The 21,399-nt window shown below is 43.5% G+C and overlaps 1 protein-coding gene across 1 annotated transcript in view; it reads right to left on the reverse strand.

Moving 5' to 3' along the window:
- The window catches only part of Lemd1 (LEM domain containing 1), a 35,398-nt gene extending 17,058 nt beyond the window's left edge, over nucleotides 1-18,340 (reverse strand). Inside the window, exons 1-5 of the mRNA XM_035445695.1 lie at nucleotides 17,788-18,340; nucleotides 16,164-16,283; nucleotides 15,218-15,337; nucleotides 11,958-12,028; nucleotides 902-985 (exon numbers count right to left, since the gene is read on the reverse strand). Coding sequence (XP_035301586.1) covers nucleotides 902-985; nucleotides 11,958-12,028; nucleotides 15,218-15,337; nucleotides 16,164-16,245 — 357 coding nt within the window. The 5' untranslated portion in view covers nucleotides 16,246-16,283; nucleotides 17,788-18,340. The remainder of the gene's footprint in view (nucleotides 1-901; nucleotides 986-11,957; nucleotides 12,029-15,217; nucleotides 15,338-16,163; nucleotides 16,284-17,787) is intronic.
- Between the last annotated feature and the right edge of the window lie 3,059 nt (nucleotides 18,341-21,399).

Raw genomic sequence — 21,399 nt, forward strand, 5'->3', positions numbered from 1 at the left:
TCTAGCAATGCTAAATTTTGACGATTTAGAATCGTGTTGATTTGTTTTGAGACAAGGCCTCACTATGTAGCCGTGGCTGTCCCCAAACAACCTACATGGACCAGGCCTTTTCTGCCTTCCAAAAGCTGGGACTGAAGTGTGTGCCACCACACCCAGCTTAGCAGAATATGTGGCTACTAGGAGTACGGATGGAGGGTTCCTTTTCAAATCATAATATATTTTATAATCAAGTATCAAAAGGTGCTAGATTAGGCTTTTTTTTTTACTTTCCACTTAGGAAAATTCCAGAAATTCATTCGAATAGATTAGCTGTGTCGACTTCTATACCAGAGCCTTGGTGTGTGAAGATTGGAAGGGATCAATCAGTTGGAAAGAGGCCTTTGCTACCCGGCCCAAGTCTTCTTTCAATACCTAACAACAGACACCAGGGGGAGCGATTTCATCACTAAGGCCACCTTTCCTCCCTCTTGTTCACTTAATAGAACTGAATAGAAATTGAGGACAGAAATTCTATTTCCAGTTTTTCTTCTAGCTCTCTCTGTGTTCTTGGGCGTGTCATCTCCTTCCTGTACATTTTCTCATCTATAACGGGAGCCAAGAAGCTTTTCATGAAGGAAATTCCACAATCAATAATTATCTTCAATAAATCACATCGGGGCTCAGGAGTTAGGATAAACGGTGTCTCCAGCCCATGAAGCTGTCCTCGTGAGTGCCCTATGGGACGAGCAAGGAAATCCCTTCTGATAAAATGAAGATAGATGTATGCTCTTGGAAAGGAAAATATAGTAAAGTCAATATAGCTATATTCTTAGAAGGAAGGGACAGGAAAGACACGCTAAGTCATGTGTTCCTAATAGTAGAAGACACTACTATTCAGTTTTAGGAACATGGGTAGGCTTACCTTAATTACCATCTTCCAGCTTTTACTATCAGAGTTTGGCTTCCCCATGTCTGCCTGCAGGCATTTCATTTCATTGTCTGGTTTCTTTTACATTAAAAAAAATCAACAGGTTAGTGGGGAACTCACAGCACACCACGGGTCACACAAAATCCCCTTTCCTGGGAGGCCAGTGTTTTTAAGGTAGGATGTTGAGGTTAAATCACATTCCTTGCCAAGATGGCAGTTAGCTCCCATTAGCGTATGTCAAAGGTGAGAAGAGAAGGCTTATTAAGTAGTTATAGAATATGCAATTTACACTTCACTTGAACCCAGCTAGAGTATACAGCTCCTATTGGGAATAAGAATGTTTTAAAGTTAATTAACAAACTATTATAGTGATGTTTAACATCAGGTCTTCTAGAACATGCTACTTGATCCATACACTTAATTGAAGCCATTTACCACACATTCCCTTGTCTCACTGGGCCTTCTGACAGCAGCATTTAACCCTGCACATGCTAAATGTAGACCCACAAGTATCTTACAAGGCAAAATAGACATTAGGGCACAGAGAATTAAAATCCTATTAGAGTGTTAACACTTCAATATTGGCATAACTTAAGAATTGGAAGGTTTTTCTCCCCTGGTTATCCATGTACCCTCTACACTAAGGAAGTAGACAGAGGGAACAGAGGCACAGGTGTGTGAGCAAAAGATTGGAACAGCAGGGATGGAGGAGGGGTCTGAGTTCCTGGGGGTTGAGAGATTAGAGCAGGGGACCTAGGGGTGGCATATGCTCTGGAACCAAGAGAGGGCAGTGAGGGGAGGACCTCAGACAGTGCTAGTATGTGCAGAGGTCAAGAAGGCAGCAAGGGGGTGCTGGAGAGATGGCTCAGAGGTTAAGAGCACTGGCTGCTCTTCCAGAGGTCCTGAGTTCAATTCCCAGCGACCACACGGTGGCTCACAACCATCCGTTATGAGATCTGGTGCCCTCTTCTGGAGTGCAGATATACATGGAAGCAGAGTGTTATATACATAATAAATAAATAAAATCTTAAAAAAAAAAAAAGAAGGCAGCAAGGGAGTTCTGACTAGGAAGACAATTTACATAGGAAAAAATAGAAAATTGAGCAAAAATATAAATATATCTAAATAATGGAATCCACAATCAGAGGCTAATGGAATCCAGGTTAGAGGAGTGACCCACTGAGGGGAATTGCTAGAAAGAACAGACCACTGAAGTGTTGATTGCTGTTGGAGACTAATTTTAATTTCAGACATACCTATATAAATAGCGACAAACACATGTGTACATAAATGCATGCATTATATACCAAATAACACATTTGTGCATGATAAACAGGCCAGCAAGTGAAGCGACCTCAGTCTTGGTTTCTAAGCACCACCCTGCCGGCCTACCATGCCTAAAGTAGAGGGACTTCCGGGACAGGGAAAGAGCAAGGTAAGTCTGAAGTGTCTTCCAGGCTGGAAACTAAGAAATGATACAGACTTGTCAAAAATGTACCACATCCATCTTCACAAGGCTGCCTCTGACCAAATCCGGGACAAGTCAATGATTAAAACGATACTAAGATGGCAGAGGCAGGCGTATCTCCGTGAGTTCAAGGCTAGCCTGGTCTATAGAGTGAGTTCTAGGACAGCCAGGGCAACACGGAAAGACCTATTTTGACAAAACAAGATACTAAGAAAGCTTCAGATGCACTCAGTGGTGAAGTGTGTGAGAGGGCAATCCCTAGCAGGGTCTTGTGTGTATTTGTATATATATACACACATTAAGTAAACTATCTGTCATAGGGTTTCTATTGCGTCCATGAAACACCACTGTCAAAAGCAAGTTGGGAAGGAAAGGGTTTATTTGGCTTGCATGTCTAGGGAAGTCAGGACAGGAACTCAAACAGGGCAGTAACCTGGAGCTGATGCAGAGGCCATGAAGGAGTGTAGCCAACTGGCTTGCCCTCAAGCCTGCTTTCTTAGAGAACCCAGGACCACCAGCTAGGGTCAGCACCACCCACAGTGGGCCTCCCCCATCAATCACTAATTAAGAAAATGCCCCATAGGCTTGCCGACAGCCTGATCTTATAGAAGCATTTTCCACTTTGAGGTCCCCTGCCCTCCGATGACTTTATCTTGTGTCAAGTTGACGTAAAACTACCCAGCACACTATCCTTGAGATATGTGAGACATTCTCACAAATTATCAGGCCCAAGAAAGGAATCATAGAAACCCAGACTTAGAATTGGTCCATCCAAAGCATGGGAGAGCCAAGGATTGGGATTGGCGCCTTCAATAAAAGCAGTTTGGGAGACTGTGTTCTCAATCTGTGGGACCTGATGCTAACTCCAGGTAGCGGTCAAATTGAATAGTCCATTTCTGTCTGAAGAACTGAATTGTGGGCTTGTATCACACAGGTGCACACACACACACACACACTTGGGGTCAGAAATAGTCTGCCATCAAAGGGGAGCATACTAACCCAACAGAATGAAAGCATTGATCTCTAAAACTGGCCAGGGCATGAGTTATAGGGAGAGACTAAGGCATTTCTGTGCCAGGATGAAGGACACTGAAGCAACCAGACTAGATGTGAGAGGTGTTTCTGGAATGACAGTAGACCAGAAAGCAAAAGGATGCTGTTGAGATAATAGTAGAAGCCTGGCAGAGTCTGTCCTGGAGGTGGGTTTGGCCCTAGGTGTGTCTCTGGAGTGTGATAGGGGGGTTCCTTTGAGGTCACCAGATTGTCTGCCCAAGGGCTGGAGGCTTCATGTCTACAGTTTGTTTAAGAGAGTTCAGAGACACAACCCAACACATAGCAAAAATGATACATGGTAACAACTGGTAAAAAGAATACAGTTCTTTATCCTGCTCTTGCCACTCTGTAGCTGTAAAATTATTGCAAAGTAACTTCATTTTAAACTGTTCAAAGAAACGGAAAAGGATGTAGATGTAAGATTAAGGAGAATGAGTCCTCAACACCAGGGGGCACATAGCCTTTTTGGTTGTTATTTTTTTGAGTCAATGTCTCATTATGTAACTTAGGCTAGCCTTGAATTTGAAGTGCTTCTGACTCAAGTCTCCTGAGTGGTAGGTTGTGGGACAGAAGAAAACCAAAAATCTAGGGACTATTGTCAAAACTCTGTTATCTCCCCAAACTTCTACTTCTCCCCATACTTTTTTCATCTCTATGGTACCTTTCTTGAAATGAATGTCTATCAAAACTTTAAACTTTCCTGCCAGGTGTTGGTGGCACATGCCTTTAATCCCAGCACTCGGGAGGCAGAGGCAGGCGGCTCTCTGTGAGTTCGAGGCCAGCCTGGTCTCCAGAGCGAGTGCCAGGATAGACTCCAAAGCTACACAGAGAAACCCTGTCTCGAAAAAAAAAAAAAAAAGAAAAAAAGAAAAGAAAGAAAGAAAAAGAAAAACATTAAACTTTCCACTTTGATATTAGTAATGTTTAAGTTTTCCACAGTGAACAAGAAATTTTCCTAACAGCAATCTCTAAAGTCTCCAGAAAGAAGATGGGGCCCCACAACAACAATTCCACTTGGTTCATAATGATGTCATTGAGCCGATAAACACCACTCAAGGATCAGCTTTGGACTAAACACTGCTCAAGACAATTCCAATTTGACTAGCTGAGATGGTTCACCTTCTTACAACACTCTAGCCAGAACTTCAGGTAAGCCTTACCAGCTAAGCAGAGACTGACTACAAATGTTACAGCTTTTTTTTTTTTTGGGGGGGGGGTCGAGACAGGGTTTCTTTGTGTAGCTTTGGAGCCTATACTGGCATTCATTTTGTAGACCAGGCTGGCCTTGAATTCACAGAGATCCGCCTGCCTCTGCCTCCCAAGTGCTGGGATTAAAGGTGTGTGACAATACTGCCTGGCTCCTCTTGAGTCTTAACCATTGTTTTAGTTTCTTGTTTGTTTTGTTTTGTTTACAGGATCCCATAGAGATATTGTTGCCCCCAAGACAACTAGAAATAATTCTAAGAAAACCACACCTCCCTGTCTCCCAACAGTTGAGATGGATAGTTTTGGTTTTTCTCAGGGTTGGGGCCATAATAATATCGTTTGGTATATAAAAAAAGGGGGAATAGATAGAATAGGATAATAAGGTAGATTAGTGTATCTACTTGTAAACTATTTTAGCAACTATTAATTATAGACAATTGACATTGTTATAGAATCTTGCATATTGATATATATGTAAAATTATTTTTGTATTCCTGTCTAAGATAATTTGTATATTGATACAAATTCAAAATTATATTTGTCATATTCTGTATGTTCCTATTTCTGTTTACAATGTTTTTGTACAGAAATGCAAAATTATTTTGTCATACTGTATATATGTATGTCTCTATATCTGCTTTAGATACTTCATATATTGATACAGCTTAAGGATATTTTTGTCATATTGCACTGTACATTTTGTACCTCTGATCAAGATATTTTATATATATATTGTCACAATTTCGAGGTCATTGTCCTCATGCTGCATATCTGTTTAGAGACTGTTTATTTTTATAATGGGAAGCTTTAGTCTGTAAATTGAGAATTACAGGTTATAGTCACCCATGTTTGTCATACTCATAGTTATGTTAGTTATGTTCTCTAGATGCACAGAGTTGTACTCCGAATAGATAGGTAACCTTCAAATACTTCAGAGACAGAGACCTACAGAATAAAGCATTTAAATGCTTCAATAATTTAGAATTCTGTTGACGTGAGACACATCTGCTCCTGGCAGCACCAATCCACTCCTGAGAGGATGTTGGGCAATGAAGACACTCCATATGAAGCTTGTTTTCCTCTTGGCATAACTGGTCTTTTGGGCAAAGAACTGCCCTTGCCTCGACTGCTGACAGTATGAACGCTGCCCAAACTGGACAAGCAGGATACAAGGAAAAGCTACTGCTGAATCTTGCCAAGACAGGGCAGGACAGTCTTTCAAATCTTCCTGCTTCTGAAAATGATCTGTCAGATATTCTAAGCCTAAAACCAAAGTTGGATGCCCCCGCATTGCTAAGAGACTTTGGGTGACTGTCCAGGTAGCCAGCTGTTTCTGTAACTTTTTTTACACCTTTTGGAAGTGGCTTGCTTACACTTCCTGCTTACTCTGGTAATATTATTTTCCTTCTCAGGTCTTTAATGGGGTTGAAGACTAGATAGTCATGGTTACTATCCCCTCATATCTTTGCTAAGACATTTAGGTACAAGACTTAGACTCCTCAGGATAGGACAGCTATTGGAATAATCTCTGCTATTTGCCTATTACCTATAGCCTGGGCATTTAGTGTGTGTTTGTGTTTCTTGCTTGATGTTGGTTGTAGTTGTATTTTTGAGTATATTATTATCTTTTCTTTCTCTTGTACAACACTTGATATTTGTTCTTAATATCTTCTTAGAACCTTCTTATTTAGACAAAATGGGGAAGTATTGTGGAAATTCATTTGCCAATAGTTTTGGGGGACCAGTCTTATGGAGTGGCTTCTGTGTGCAGATGTGATCTCTTATAAGGAACAGGAAGGGTTTCTCTTGCTCTTTTGGGAAGTCAGAGCAGAAGCAAGCCTTGTGGTTGTACACATCTGGGTGGAAAGCATACACAGCAGCTGGTCCCACAGCGGCTTCCACCTTGTCCTGGATTTGTGAATCTGTATCTCCCATTGAATCCCCATAATAAAGACTTTTGTAAATTCTCACATTAGTAAGTTTGTAGGTGTGTGCCACCATGCCTTGCTTATATACACTAGACTTTTCAGCCTGCCTCTGTTGCATACAGAAAGCAGTCTTTAATTATGCCTGAGTATTTACTTATATAAATATTCCTCTAGGCATTTTGATAAGTCATATTCTGCAGCATTCTGAGCTCAGTACTGAAGATCTTATTTCCATTATTTTTCACTGTGTTATTGAGTATTGCAGCTAATTAAATTGTGTGCTTTTTATAGACCGATCCTGCTAACAAAAACAATAGCCCTCATTTGTAGCTAAGTATCTTTTATTAGATGGCATAACTACTCTGCTCCAAGCTATACCCCCAGTCTGATTTATATGCTTGAACTCCACCTCCACAATGCACTACAAGGCAGAAACAATTATTAGCCTACTTACAGGTGGTGAGCTCACACACAGCAAGGGTAGGGGTTTAGCCAAGTGAGAGCCAGAGCTGGGGTTGAACCCTAGAAATCTGTCTCTAGCACCCATAGTTTTTGATATGACTTTTTGCATCTAGAGCACATTTTAAAGTTTTTTCATAGTTGGGCATGGTGGCATACACCTTTAATCCCAGCACTTCAGGAGGCAAAGGCAAGTGGATCTGTGGATTCAAGGCCAACCTAATCCACACAGCTAATTCCAGCCAACCAGGGCTGTATAGTGAGATGCTGTCTCAAAAAGAAAAAAATTTCTTCAGCATAGTAACTATGCCTCTCTGTGTACCCACATTCTTTTTCAAGCAGATTTATGACAATGTCTTATGCCCAGAAGTGACACTCAACTGATAGTCTGAACCTGAGCAGAAGTTCTGTCTGTCTTCTGAGCTATTGTCCACTCACAATGACCAAAGCACTGTCTCTCAACATTGTAATGTCTGTCTAAGAGGTAAAACATCAGGTATGGCATAGAAAATGAGAGAAAGAGACCATCTACCTCAGTGTAGGACCAAGGTTCCTTCCAAGGAGGCCAGTGGGGACCAGGAAGTCCCTCTTCATATGCTTGGAGTTGAATTGAACTCAGAGCAAAGATGAAGTACTCTAACACCAACACTTTACAACCTAGAGAGAAAACTCTTGGGCAAAGGGTTGGAGAGGCTGACTGGAAAAGCAGATTCCAAGGCAGGGGAGGGGGGTACGAGAAACTTGGGGTGAAATGTGTAGGAAAGGTGGCAAATGAGAGTAAACAAAGAAACTGGGGTTCTGGCCACCAAGAGCAGTTTATCTCTGGGCAGAAACAAAGACAGCTCAAAAAGGGCAGCAGAGCGCCAACACACACACACACACACACACACACACACACGAGAGAGAGAGAGAGAGAGAGAGAGAGAGAGAGAGAGAGAGAGACAGACAGACAGACAGACAGACAGACAGACAGACAGACAGACATAGAAAGACCCTCCTACTGTTGTTGGTTGTTTTGTTGCTCTTTACTCTTTGGAAGGCCTGCCACCAAGCTCCCAAAATAAATACCCAGGAAACTTATTATTACTTATAAATGCCCAGCCTTAGCTTGGCTTGTTTCTAGCCAGCTTTTCTTAACTTAAATTACCCGTCCCCCCCCCCCACACACACACCGTCTACCTTTTGCCCCTGGGCTTTTACCTTCCTCTATTTCTCCTTCTTTCTTTCCTTCTTTCTTTCTTTCTTTCTTTCTTTCTTTCTTTCTTTCTTTTTGTGGGGGCTGGTGTTCGAGACAGGGTTTTTCTGTGTAACAACAGCTTTGGCTGGCCTGGAACTCTCTCTGTAGACCAGGCTGGCCTCAAACACAGAGATCCGCCTGACTCTGCTTCCTGAGTGCTGGGATTAAAGGCGTGCACCACCACCGCCCAGCCCCTTCCTCTATTTCTGTATATCTTTTCTTTCCTTCTTATTCCATGGCTGGCTGTGTGACTGGCCCCATCTTTTCTTGTTCCTTCTCTTGCTCCTAGATATCTCTTCCCAGATTTCTCCTCGTATTTATTCTCCCTGCCTGCCAGCCCCACCTATCCTCTCTCCTGCCTTCCTATTGACTGTTCAGCTCTTTATTAGACCTATCAAGTGTTTTAGACAGGTAAAGAAACACAGCTTCACAGAGTTAAACAAATGCAGCATAAAAGAACGAAACACACTTTCTCTGTCTCTCTCTTGCTCTTTCTTCTCTCTCCCCCCTCTCTCTTCCCTTCTCTTCTTTCCCTTCCCCCAATGAATTTCCTACATAAAAAGAATGCAACACATCTTTGCATCATTAAATAAATGTCCCACAGCATAAACGAATGTAATACATCCTAAGTTAATATTCCATAATGCCCTACCAGCTTGCCACCTGCCCTCTGGCTTTTGGCTACAGCATCCCTCTCCAGGTGAGGTGTACACACACAGATACTTCAGTCCTTGGAACTGACCCCAGATGACCATGTGTCCTTTTTCTGACCAAGACAGCCCTGCCTTACTCTTGTGGTTCCAGTCTCCCTGACTAGTAACCCCCATTCTTTCTTCATCCTGTTTGGTAATAAATCACACAGGCACCTTACTCAAATCCCATTTTCTACAAGCTGCCAGTGAAGGCTGTTAGCTCTGTTAGCTACTGTAAACCCCTTTGAAGGAGGAGACAGGGAGCCTGATTTGTACATGCAAACCTAGCTCTCACCCAGACACTAGAAAGAACCTTTGCTAGACATGCACTTTACCACTGAACTGCACCCTAGCCCTGATCTGGCTTTCTGGGTGGTCTTAGTGACCAAATCTGCAGCTATATATGTTGTTTGACAAAATTCATTATGTTAAGTAGGCTGTTGCAACTGTCATAGTCCGAGTCTCAAGACAGCTGTACTTCACTACTAAAAGGAAAGCAGAGGGTTTTGAACAAATACAACCCCTCCCTTCTTAGGCACTGACAAGATTATTTGGTGCAGACCACTGCTCCAAATAGTGCATACAGCAAAAGTCTACATAAACACACTTTCTACACCACCTTTACAAGGAACTCTGAGTGCTTATTTACGTTTACTTCCAGATATAAAGTGGAACAGATGTCGTGGAGGCCTTTTGAAGCATCAAAATGGCTTATATAAATCCTTCACATTAAAAGATTCTGTGCCATCACCAACTTTCCATTTAGTTCTATTGCCGATGTGGCTTTATCTCGGGTTTATGTAAAGCAAAGACCACAGGCCGCCGCATCCACTCTTAGGTGTTTCAAGTAAGAAGGTTGCTTTTTCCTCTGTGACCATCTCTGTAAGATCTAGACAAAAGGGTGTTCTGAGGAACTGAGGTTTAGTGAATAGAAAGGATTCCTTTAGTGAGCCATTTAGTAGACTTTTTAAAAATCCTTTTAGAAAATGCTATGCTCGCTCAGAATCACTTCATCAAATCTGAACTGTTTCTGAATGGGAGGCTGCTGCTATAGTCCTGTTTACCTGGGGTTTCTTTTCATGTATTTAAATTCTGCAGGTAGTTTAAATCCCAGAATCCAATTGCAACTAACCTATTTGTTGCTAAAACTGTGTGATAGGCTTGGTGAGTACATTTTAGGCTCCTGTCAGGTGCAAGACCCTGTGATGGCTCCGCTAATGAATGGGATAAAGTGTCATTTCAAAGGGATTCACACGAGTGGCCTTTGAAGCATCTCTTACAAAATCACAGGATCTTAGCAGGGAGAAAAAGAGCCGGGCATGAGAAGAATGAAAAGAACTCCAGCTTTAAGGACCAGCTGGTATGGAGGCGCAGAAGATGCTGTAGAGAACACACCAGGTGCTTCCACTGGATGAGGAGGGGTAAAAGCAACCGGAAGTACCCCAGTGTCCTGGTGGGGTAGAACAAGTGAGTGGCGTTACTAAGCCTCTGATGGTAGATGTACATTGGAACTGGGGAAAGTCAGAGGCAGAACCTGCTTTGAGAGATTCCACAATTGTTCAAATAAAACAGTAACAATGCAGTTGTTAGCAGTGGGATAGCAGTGAGAAGAGGAAGAGGGGTTTCCCTAGGGTGGAAGTCTTGGATGGAGCCCAGAGCTTGTACATGATAGTCAGTGTTTGCTGCTGAGTTACATGGGCAGCTCCAGGTTTCTTGGTTGGTTGGCTGGCTGGCTGGTTGGTTGGTATTTTTTTTGGAGATAGGGTTTTGCCACGTAGCCCAGGCTAGCATGGAACTGACTGTCCTGCTTCAGTTTCCTGAGATCAGAGGTATGAACCACCTGGCCCTGCCTGTAAGAAGTTTAAAAAAAAAAAAAAAAAAAAAAAAAAAAAAAACACTGTTCTAAACTCTAGAATTTGCAAATTGCTATTTATAAGGAGCTATGAGGAAAGGATATTCCACCAGAGGTCTGGGGCCTTAAGCCTGGACAGCGATGGTGAGCAGTAAGCAGACCTGTGTGGCTGGATGGGAGTGAGAATGTGTTTGCTCCCCATGTCTATCTATCCTGTACAGTAGCAGGGGAATGGCCATGTGGCCAGGTATGAACACATCCCTCCAACCTGCAAAATACTCATGAGTGTGAGGGATCATTTGATAACTGGATGCAGGGAGGAGGGAAGTTTAGAGACCGAATAAACCAACCTGTCACAGGCCAGGGCCTGGGAAGGGTCTTGGAGGAATTATCACAGGAGAGGTGTCAAGGGAAGCCCAAAAGAGAAGAGGAAAGGACGGGAGCTAGAGGCCTCAAGCATAAGGACATTTAGAGAGGAAGACGGTAGTCAGGAAGGAAACCCACGGAGTGGCGAGCCTGAGAAGCAAAAAGGCAGAGGCACCAGGCAGACCTCAAAATAGTACGGGGCAAAGAGCAGAGAAAGAAGCCAATGTGAGATTCCCTCAGAGAGTGCCAATCCCATGCTCTGCCTGCCTTCTCTCGACAACCCCCAGGCCCGCAAGATCTGACTGGTACAGCTGACTGGTTTCCCCAAAGCAAGCCCAAACAAGCAGTGGCCAGGGCCCCTAAACCAGCCAGGTCTCTCCTGAGGGAGTCCCTTCACATGCTTGGCCTCCAGCCTCACCGTGGTGGGGGTGGAAACGACATCTCAGTATCTGGCTGTCAAGGAGAGGAGACTAGAGACTCACACTTGTCCTGTGTTCACAGTGGGCCTAGAACCAAGTTCAGTGTGTACATGTGAGCGAACGGTGCTAGGGAAGCGTGAAGTACACGGTTGGTCTGTCACTGTGGGGCAAAAGGAACTATGGTACTCTGGGTTTTGCCTAGAACACAAAAAATCATTTCGAAAGGCAAAAATGTTTCATTAAAAGATCAGTTTTAGACTAGGACTTTGAGACTCTAACAAAATACAGTGGACTTCTTTATATCTGAAAAATGCAAATCCCTGTGTTTAACGCGTGTGTAGAAATGTTCACACATTAGAATTGTACGTACTTTTTTGCATTCTTTGACTTTGTCCTTTGAGAATTTGATATTTCCTTTCAAAATGATATTTACTGCTGGATCTGGGGAAACAAAAAGAAAATAGGCCATGCGAAAATACAAGACAGCAGAAGAAATAAACACTAAGTGGTTTTGTTTTTTGGGTTTTCCTTTTGTTTTTTCCTCAGCCACGGTGTGCTTTCATGAGGGGAAGAAACTCACAATGCCCTCCCTTCCTTTGTGGAGAAAAGAGCTTTCCTCCAGAGCTGCAGGAGCTGAGGGAAACGTGCTCAGGCCTCCTGGGGGACAGGGCTGGCTGTCATGTTTGCGTGCCTCTGAGAGCTGCTCTCTGGGCAGCTGTTTTCAGTCTAGCATCGTCCCTGCCAACCAGCTGTGAGCCCTGTCTGTCCCTGGATGTCGGGAGAGGAAGGACTTTCTGCCTCCTGTCTAGAACAGCACCCTAATGAAGGGGAAGCCAATGGCTTTCTGAGTAGAGGAACAGCCAGCAGCAGAAGCAGCCCATAGTGACACTTTGGGATCTAAGGAGGACGCCGGGGTGATGAGCATTCAGCCTTGCATTTCATAGAGGTATTTTGTTTTTCTTTTGTTGTTTTAAGGCAGGGTTTCACTATTTATTCCGGGCTCCACTTCCCAGCTGAGGGCCTCCTATCTCAGCCTCCCCAGAGATGGAATTACAGACATCCTCCACCACTTCAGGGCAATACATCTCAAGTGGGATATCCAAGAAGTTAGAGAGAAGGTTGGTGGCCAGGTTTGTAATCACACACCTGTAATTCCATCAGTAGTGAGGCTGAGGCAGGAGGATCACTGCAAGTCCAAGAGCATCCTGGTCCACATAGAGAATTCCTGACCTTGGGTTACATAGTCAAAGCCTATCTCCCACCCTCCCCCTCAAAAAAACAAAAGAGGCTGAACAATTAAAGCTAAGTCCACCCATTGCCCAAAACAATGAGTGAAAATGAAAAAAATCTAATCACTGGTTGTGTAACCTAGTGAGCTTCCTGTCATTGCTGTCCTCTCCAGTCCTACCCCTCACCCCAATAAGGTGCTTTTGTGACCTAGGTCCAAGCTGAGACAGAATGAGCCCACATAACCTAGGGTTCATTCTAATGGCACTGGGAAGCTTATTGTGACAAACTTGACCTTAAATACACAATTCAGGCCTTCTTTGGAGGACAGTTTTGTGATTGGAGCAAGCACTGGTGGTGACAACCCAGGACTTCATGAGAAGTAGAATCTCTACCTCCAACCTGGGTAGACCCAGCTGAAAATAGTCAAGCTCACCAATGGAAAGCAAGTTTCTTCAGTCCCAGCAGAAACACATGTCTGTGGAAACTGTGTCCTGGGAATTGCAGGGGCAGAGAGAAGGGGACCCTAGGCTTGAACTAGCTTGAGCTGATCACAGCTTTGACTTTATGGGCAGCCCTGAACAGTTTCTGTGGATGAACTAGTTCCCGGAGCTTCTTCTGAGGGCAGGAAACAGTGAAGACCTCAGTCTGAGACAGCTATTTGTCCCACTGTTACTTGTACAGTGGCCTACCTACTGGCCAGTGGGATCTATCCCTAAATCTTATGGTCTTTTCCAAATTAGCTGGCTGTGCCCATTGAATAAATCTGTGTCCATCCAATATCAAGTTTTTTTTTTCCAGAGAGCAATTGCACTGTTTAATTGAACTATTAATAAGAATGGAAAATCATCCTTATGTATGTATCACACATGCTTCAAAATACAATATGCACAAGGCCCTGAGAACCACTTGGGTTCACAGGCATATGTACAGACAGACAGACAGACAGACAGACAGACAGACAGACAGACACACACACACACACACACACGCATGCACGCATGCACGCACACACACACACACACAGTGACAGAGCTGAGACTTGAACTCAGGACTGCCACTTAAAATTGTGCTTTCTACCTGATTGCCTATACTTGATGAACACATTGTATTTTGAAGCAAGTGCCCTACATTGAAATAAACCTCCAGCACATGCAGTTCTGTCTTTTTTTTTTACCCTAACTCTATAAACTGAATTCCTGCTATGTGAGGCTAGACAGTGATGGTGAAGCTAGGTAGTCTGGCTCTTCATGCCATATCCCATGTATGCTCGTCTCCTAGGGCCACTCCTCAATGATGTGATTTGGGACTAGTGTCTTGTCCTAGTCACTGTTTTGTTGCTATGAGGAGGCACCATGGCCATGGCAACTCTTATAAAGGACAACATTTAAATGGGACTGACTTACAGTTCAGAGTTTTAGTCCATTATCATCATGGTGGGACATGGTGGCAGACAGACACGTTGTTAGGGAAGGAGCTGAGAGTTGTACATCTTAATCCTCAGGCAACAGGAAGTGAACTGTGTCACTGGACATAGCTTGAGCATAGGAAACCTCAAGCCCACCCCCATAGTGACACACTTCCTCCAACAAGGCCACACCTTCTAATAGTGCCATTCCCTTTAAGGGCCACTTATTTTCAAACCACCACATCACTGTAGCTTTCTGACTTTGGCTAAGTGTTGTGAGGATTAAAGGGCTTGATGTTCATCCTGTCCAAAAGACATGGGTGGTCACATTAGGTGCTGTTTCTCTGGACTCACAGGGGACTCCTAGGAAATGTTTGTGGGATTTATAGTGGGGCCCTCCAAGGCCATCCTCTGAGAACCCAGGAGACAGAAACTACTTTGGGTGTATGATTTATGCTGCTTTACATAATGTGCTTGCTGGGGCCAAGGCCACTGGGAGCAAAGGAAAGGGATTCTAGGGACCACAGCTTCCAATCCACCCACTCAGTCTCCAAAACTACTGTCAGCCGTTTGTATGTGAGAAGTTCAGAGAAGTACAAGCTGATTCATCCTTCTTTCTGGGCATGAAATCACCTAATCCAAAGAAAATCATAGTGAAATGTATGAGTTTAAGACCTCACAGGAGGCTGGAACCTGCTTATAGGAGTTGATTTTAAGGAATCCACACAAAAGCCGAGTCTAGTTAGGTAAAGGATGCACACACTAATTAGTCCTTCCCCCGACATCTTATCCAGCCCTGTCTCCCATGTGAATACAGACATTGCTGTTCAGATTCCTCTGCAGCCTAAGGGCTTATTTCGTAGGCTCTGTGCAAAAAGAGGCCACACGGCTATTTCACAGGTCAGCATGCACATCATTTACAGTGTGTAAGTCATGCTGGATAGGGTATTAATAAATGTGAAGCTGCCATCTGGCAGCATAACAGACAATGGTACCTTCACTTTCATCACTGTCCTCAAATTCATGCAGCTTTTTAAGTCTCTTCATGACAGGTTCACAGGGAGGCGAGACCAACAATTGCACTAACTTTTTTTCATACATTTTTCTGGTGGAAGCTGAGAAACAACATGGAGAATTAAATTATTCCTTGTTGCATACACAGAATTCAGAAGTTATTTTACAACCCAGATCTTTCTTTTAGGACCTCACATTATTGGCTAATTGTGGCTTTTAATCATGAGGTGGACCCCACAGCCCCTGAAGTTACTATTATAGAATCAGAGAATGCCTACAGATTATCAATAACCAGGTGTTAGATACACCTGAGAGCAAGTGAGACATGGTTACCTATGACCATAGAGATGATGAAAATATAGGGCACATCCAAAAACCCAAGATGACTAATGTAATAATCGAATATTCAGCATTGAAACAAAACAACAAATAAAAAAAATCTCCCGCCTTGGAAATCAATGGGGCCTCTTGTAGTAGATCAGAACTTATCCCTAGCATAGGTGTGGGCTTTGGGAGCCCATTTCACATAGAGGGATACTACCTCAGCCTAGACACACGGGGGAGGGCCTAAGCCCTATCCCAAAGGAGACCCCCCCATGGAAGACCTCTCTCTCCCTGGGGAGCAGAATTGGTATGGGATAGGTAGGGTGTTAGTGAGGGGCAGGGGAGGAGGGGAGGTAACTGGGATTGACATGTAAAACAATCTTATTTCTGATATAAATAAAAAAATGGAGGAAAAAAAAACCATCTCCCTCCCAATCTGTAAGGACCGGGGGCTGTCTCTTACACCTTCCCTCCATATGGCTTTCTGTTTTCCTCTTTATATTTTTAGTGGTTTTTACTGCATATGTTCCTTTCTGATTTAAACTTTGGAAGTAGTCTGTAAGCAACCAAATGGACACCCCCTAATATTAACTGTAAACATACGTATTATTGGACCAGGTGAAAATCCAAGCTTCTTAAGTTGCTTGCGCAATTCATTGTCACTCAAACACTGTACATCCACCATACTGATAGAAACTTGGCCTCTTCTCTGACAGTGGACGCCTTGAAGCAGGAAAATATTAAATTCATGAAGATAATTTTACAAATACACACTACAGCACAGGTGGTAAGGCACATATTGCCACTTCTGTTCTCTGCCAGAGTCCTGCTGGGAGTGGTAGCCTTGAGGCAAAACTTGGGAGCATCAGTGATTTCGAACTTTTCTACTCAACTACTGTAAGAAAAGTTACCTGGGTAAAACAAGCAGAATATTTCCGTGACTGCTCTGGAAGATGCTACTCAGGACTCCAGCACCGTGAAAGATAAGCCGTTAATTAAATATGAAAGAGGTGAGAGAGATTTGTTTTCAGTGAGCTAGAAAAGTTATTTCTTCCCTGCCCTCCTTTTCCTGAGGCTACCAGGAGCTCAGAGATCACAAGCTGTAGTGGTTTTCACATCTGCAGTTTAACACTGAGCACAATGAGATGCAGTTTTTAAAGGCCTTAAATTTTTTTTTATTTACATGTATTGTGTGCATATGTGCATAAGCACTTGTGAAGATGGGTGGGTACCACACACAGCACACGTATGTAGGTCTGAGGACAACTTGTTAATCAGTTCTTTTCCTCCACTATGTAGGTCGACAGGCAAGGGCCTTTACCTACTGAGCTGTGCCATCAAGTTAACAGTGTTTTTTGGTTTTTTTTTTTTTATTAGGGACTAGAAAACACTGTAGTTGATGGACTGGCATTTGGAAAAAGCCAATGCTTAATTCTCCACACAGATCAGGTTATATCGGTTTGTGAAACCTTGATCTGTCTAAACTTGTACAGCCTCAAGTCAATTATTTTATACCCTTTATCTCTTGATTCCCACCCCATCGACCACTGAATGAGGTGGAGAAAGGCAGAGTCACTCCTCTGTGAGGCCTTTTCATGGGCTTGCCTTGCAGGACTTGTTTATTGCACCTCGTTTCTAACAGGTTTCAAGGATTTTAATATTGCAGGGAAAACAAGCTAAGCACTCAGCCCGGGGAAGATAGAGTCCCATTTTAAGAAATGACTTTGCTTTTATTGGTGCTCCATCAATGTCCAATTAGGAAGTACATCGTAAACAATCTAGAAAAAGCCAGGGAATTGTGTGACCTATGACAGAGCACTCAGAAACGCTTGCTTGGGCAATTTTGTGCTTCAAACTATGCTTCTTTTCTGCAAACATGGTCTTGGTTAACATTAGTTTCTGCCTTCTCCATGTGTTTGGGAAATTGGATGAACCTTTCCAGAAATCAGTCTAATGATGGAAAGGAAAAGGGCACTGTGGCTCAGCAGCTCAGATTTTATTTATTTATTTATTTATTTATTACTCATTTATTTATTTGGTATGGAAGGCAGATCCGTCAGACATTTGTTCCAGAGAACAGCTGTCTGTTGTTTCTCTGACTTCCCAAAAATAACCTTCCAAAGAGTTCTCATCAATTTCAAGTGACATTAGACAATTGCCTAGAGGGAACACACATATGGCAGACAAATATTCAAATGGAATCCAACTGGATGATTAATTCACTCACCCCTTCACATGGTTGTCTGAAGTCTGCAGTCAGGCTGGTTACCTCAGCTGGGTGAGTCTCACCCAAGGGTTGCCATGAACACTGTCCCTTCTTTGCCTGTTAGATATGGTGACAATCACAATACTGACAGTGTGACATCAGCAGCATCCCTCCAGCCCAGCAACTTTGATGGACTTAAGCTAAGTTCAAGCAGAAGGAGGCACTGGCTAACTTCAGAGGCAGAGTGCCGTGGTGAATATTTGAAGAGGCTACAAGTTACCATCTTACACAGGGAGTGAGGAGCTGCCTGGGACTAAATGGTGCCAAGCAATGTGGAGGCGAAACGAGAAGTCGAACAAATGCCAGCATCCAGGCCATCATCAAAAGTCACAGGGAAATAGGAAATCGGAAGAGACTTGGATCCACATGAAGGATTTTTCGATTAAGAAAATAAGAGCCCTATGTGGTAGCTCACACCTTTAATCCCAGCACTCTGGAGGCAGAGGTAGGTGGATCTCTGTAAGTTCAAGGGTCTACAAAGCAAATTTCAAGACAGCTAAGGCAGTTACATAGAAAAACCCTGTCCCAAAATACCAAAAAGAAGAGGAGGAGGAAGAGGAGGAGGAGGAGGAGGAGGAGGAAGAGAAGGAGGAGGAGGGATGGCTCAGCAATGAGCAATGATTGCTCTTCCAGAGGTCCTGAGTTCAATTCCCAGCAACCGCATGGTGATTCACAAACATCTATAGTGGGATCTGATGCCCTGTTCTGGTGTGCAGGCATACACGCAGACAGATCCTTCATACATTTAAAAAATACATAAATAAAATTTAAAAAGAAAAAGAGGAATCTGGGGCTGGCAAGATGGCTAATTGGATAAAGACACTTGCCACTAAGCCTGATGGCTTGAGTTCCATTCCTAGGACTCACATGGAAAGAATGAGCAGCTGAAAGTTATCTATCCTCCAACCTACACACACACACACACACACACACACACACACACGCACGCACGCACACACGCACGCACGCACGCACGCACTCACGCACGCACGCACACTGTGTCATGCAAGTGTCCAAACATACCACACATGCATATGCAAAAGAAAGTTTTGTCTTTTAACTAAAAGAAAGAAAAATCAGGACGGAGGGCATGTTCTGACCACACGGAAGTCTCATGGCATGGGCCTCTTTAAAACACGTTCATGTCTCATTCCATTCTCTGGATACCTGAAAGACAGCTGAGACATATATTATCATTACATTGCAAAACGTAGATCTTATTGCTGCTTTATTTTAGGGAAAGAGCCATCGTACTAGTAGCTGGAGTCTTTCATGAAAAACTGCTGTGGTTTTCAAAACAATTATGCAAGACAAAATGTAACTGTGAGAAAACACAGTGTGTTCATTAAACACCAGGGGGAATGGAACCATCTGAAAGGGCTTAAAGGAGACTGAGGAGCCGAGCCAGCCTAAAGTGGAACCCCAGTCCATCTCTTACCATCTGCAGATGACTGAGTTCCACCTGCAGTGGCAATGACAGCTGGCACTCTCCCCGTGAGACTGACATGAGGCCTCTGTGAATTAAAACACACGAAGAGCTTGGCACCCAGTAAACCCTACACATTTCCATTATTTTATTTATTTGTGAGCCTTGGCCTCAGAGTTTCCATATCGTTCCCTCTGCCTGGAGGCTCCATCCCTTTTACACTTATGTTGCCCTGTAACCAGCCTTTTCCAGGCCTGGGAAATACTGAAGCATCTTGGGGTGGATGGCAAGGAATGCTTCCAGACTGTGACTCCTAAGTTCTGAATAGAGCACCAGTTTCCAAACATGCGATGTGATCCCTTATCAGCATCCAAACACTGAATTCACCAGACAAAGACTTAGAAAATTGACACTTTTGTTTCAATCAAAGCAAATAAATGATAGGCTTGCTTTATTAGGATGCGGAAGCATTTTGTTTACATGGCCCAGAATTGCTTTCAACAAAAATCAGCCAGCAGGTGGAATCGCTTCCGTTTCCAACAGTGAGACTGTTGGAAAGAGGCAGGCATTTTTTATATTTTCTTGGTCAAACCCCTGGAATTTGAAACCAAGCAGGGCTAAACTCAGCTGACTTCAAACATCTCTGGGTTGAGCTGGCTATCCTGCACGTTTGTCTTCAAACAGACCATCCTCTCAAGCTCCCCTCATGCATATTCATGTTGCTATTGTCAGCATTGTTCCATCTGAGAATTCCTGTGGCCTGTGAAATCCTGAAATATTTGGCGTCAATGTGCACAGCCTTCCTGTCAGTCTTATCCCTGTGGTTCTGGGCACTGGCTTGTTCTGCTTTCATTGTCTTCATAGCTGTGAAGACATTTTATCCCAGTTTTTTGGCAAGTTTAATTGCCAGTCGACTAGGTATTCAATATGATAAGGTATCTAAATCCTGAGTTTCCTCCTTTCATTAAAATGTAGATCCAATTTTCTCTTCCCTTAATGCCACATGCTGTTACTAAACCAAAATAATGGAAATAGTAAAAGCCAGATGTCACTTCAGTCTCAGATTTGATATGGGGCACAATTTCCTCTCCTCAAGCCTAATCTGCTGGTTATTTACTAACCCCATCCTTGGGAAGAATGCACAATTTAAATGTAAATGCAATTTACATAGGGGAGCAGCTAGTAGATTTGCAGTTTCAATTGCCAATAACCATTTGCAAAGGGGGAAATCAGCCAAAGCAGAGACCAGCAGCTGTCAGTCTCAGGTTGAGTCATTCACCGTCTCAGCTCTGTTCCTAAAGCCACCTGCCTCAGAGCCTCAGCTACAAGGTTACAACAGCCGACCTCAGGTATTCCACTAGGGATTCACCTCTCCTTCAGGGAGGCTGGGTGAGCTTGCGTTTCAATGAGCAAAGCCCGATGCCATCACCTTTGAAAGCTAGCACTGATGAATTTCTCTCAACAAGTATCGACCATCTCTTATAGCAGATCGGGCAGGATGCTTGGCTTAAGTCAAGGAAAGGGTAAGGAGAGAAAAAAAAAGAAAGAAAAGAAAAAGAAAATTTAAGAGTATCGTTGGAGAGCTCAGTGTCTCTGTTACGAGAAAAGAATACAGATCATTAAAAGAAAATAAGGTAAGTGTCAACAGGAAAGCCCCCAAAGTGTCATTCAGGCTGAGACTTCCAGGAACAGTGTGCTTTGTAACAAGGAGCCTGGGTGACAGCCAGGAGGGCGGTGAGAAGGAAAAACAGTCAGGCAGTGTGAGGCCCAACTGTGGGGGATCTTGTGGGCTCCATTAAAGGGCTTGGCCTTTACCTTTAGGCACATTTAGAAGTTTCTAAGTGGGATATGGTTCTGATGTCTCATTTAGATTAAACGGAATGACAATGAGTCAAGGGTGAGTGGGTAAAAAAAAACTCTAGAAACCACTTGAGGGGCTTACCACAGAAGCCTGGAAAGAACCATCCTGGACAGGACACAGGAATGTCTCTTCAACTCTCTCAGAGAGGCTTCCCACCTGTTCCTGTCTCTTGTCTACACAGCCCTACACTTCAAAAGTGAGTCTGGGGCTACTGGAAAGATGGCTCAGTGGTTAAGAGCATTGCTGTTCTTCGAAAGGACCCAGGTTCAATTCCCAGCACCCACAT

Source organism: Cricetulus griseus, chromosome 5 (assembly GCF_003668045.3).
Source record: "Cricetulus griseus strain 17A/GY chromosome 5, alternate assembly CriGri-PICRH-1.0, whole genome shotgun sequence".
Lineage (NCBI taxonomy): Eukaryota > Metazoa > Chordata > Mammalia > Rodentia > Cricetidae > Cricetulus > Cricetulus griseus.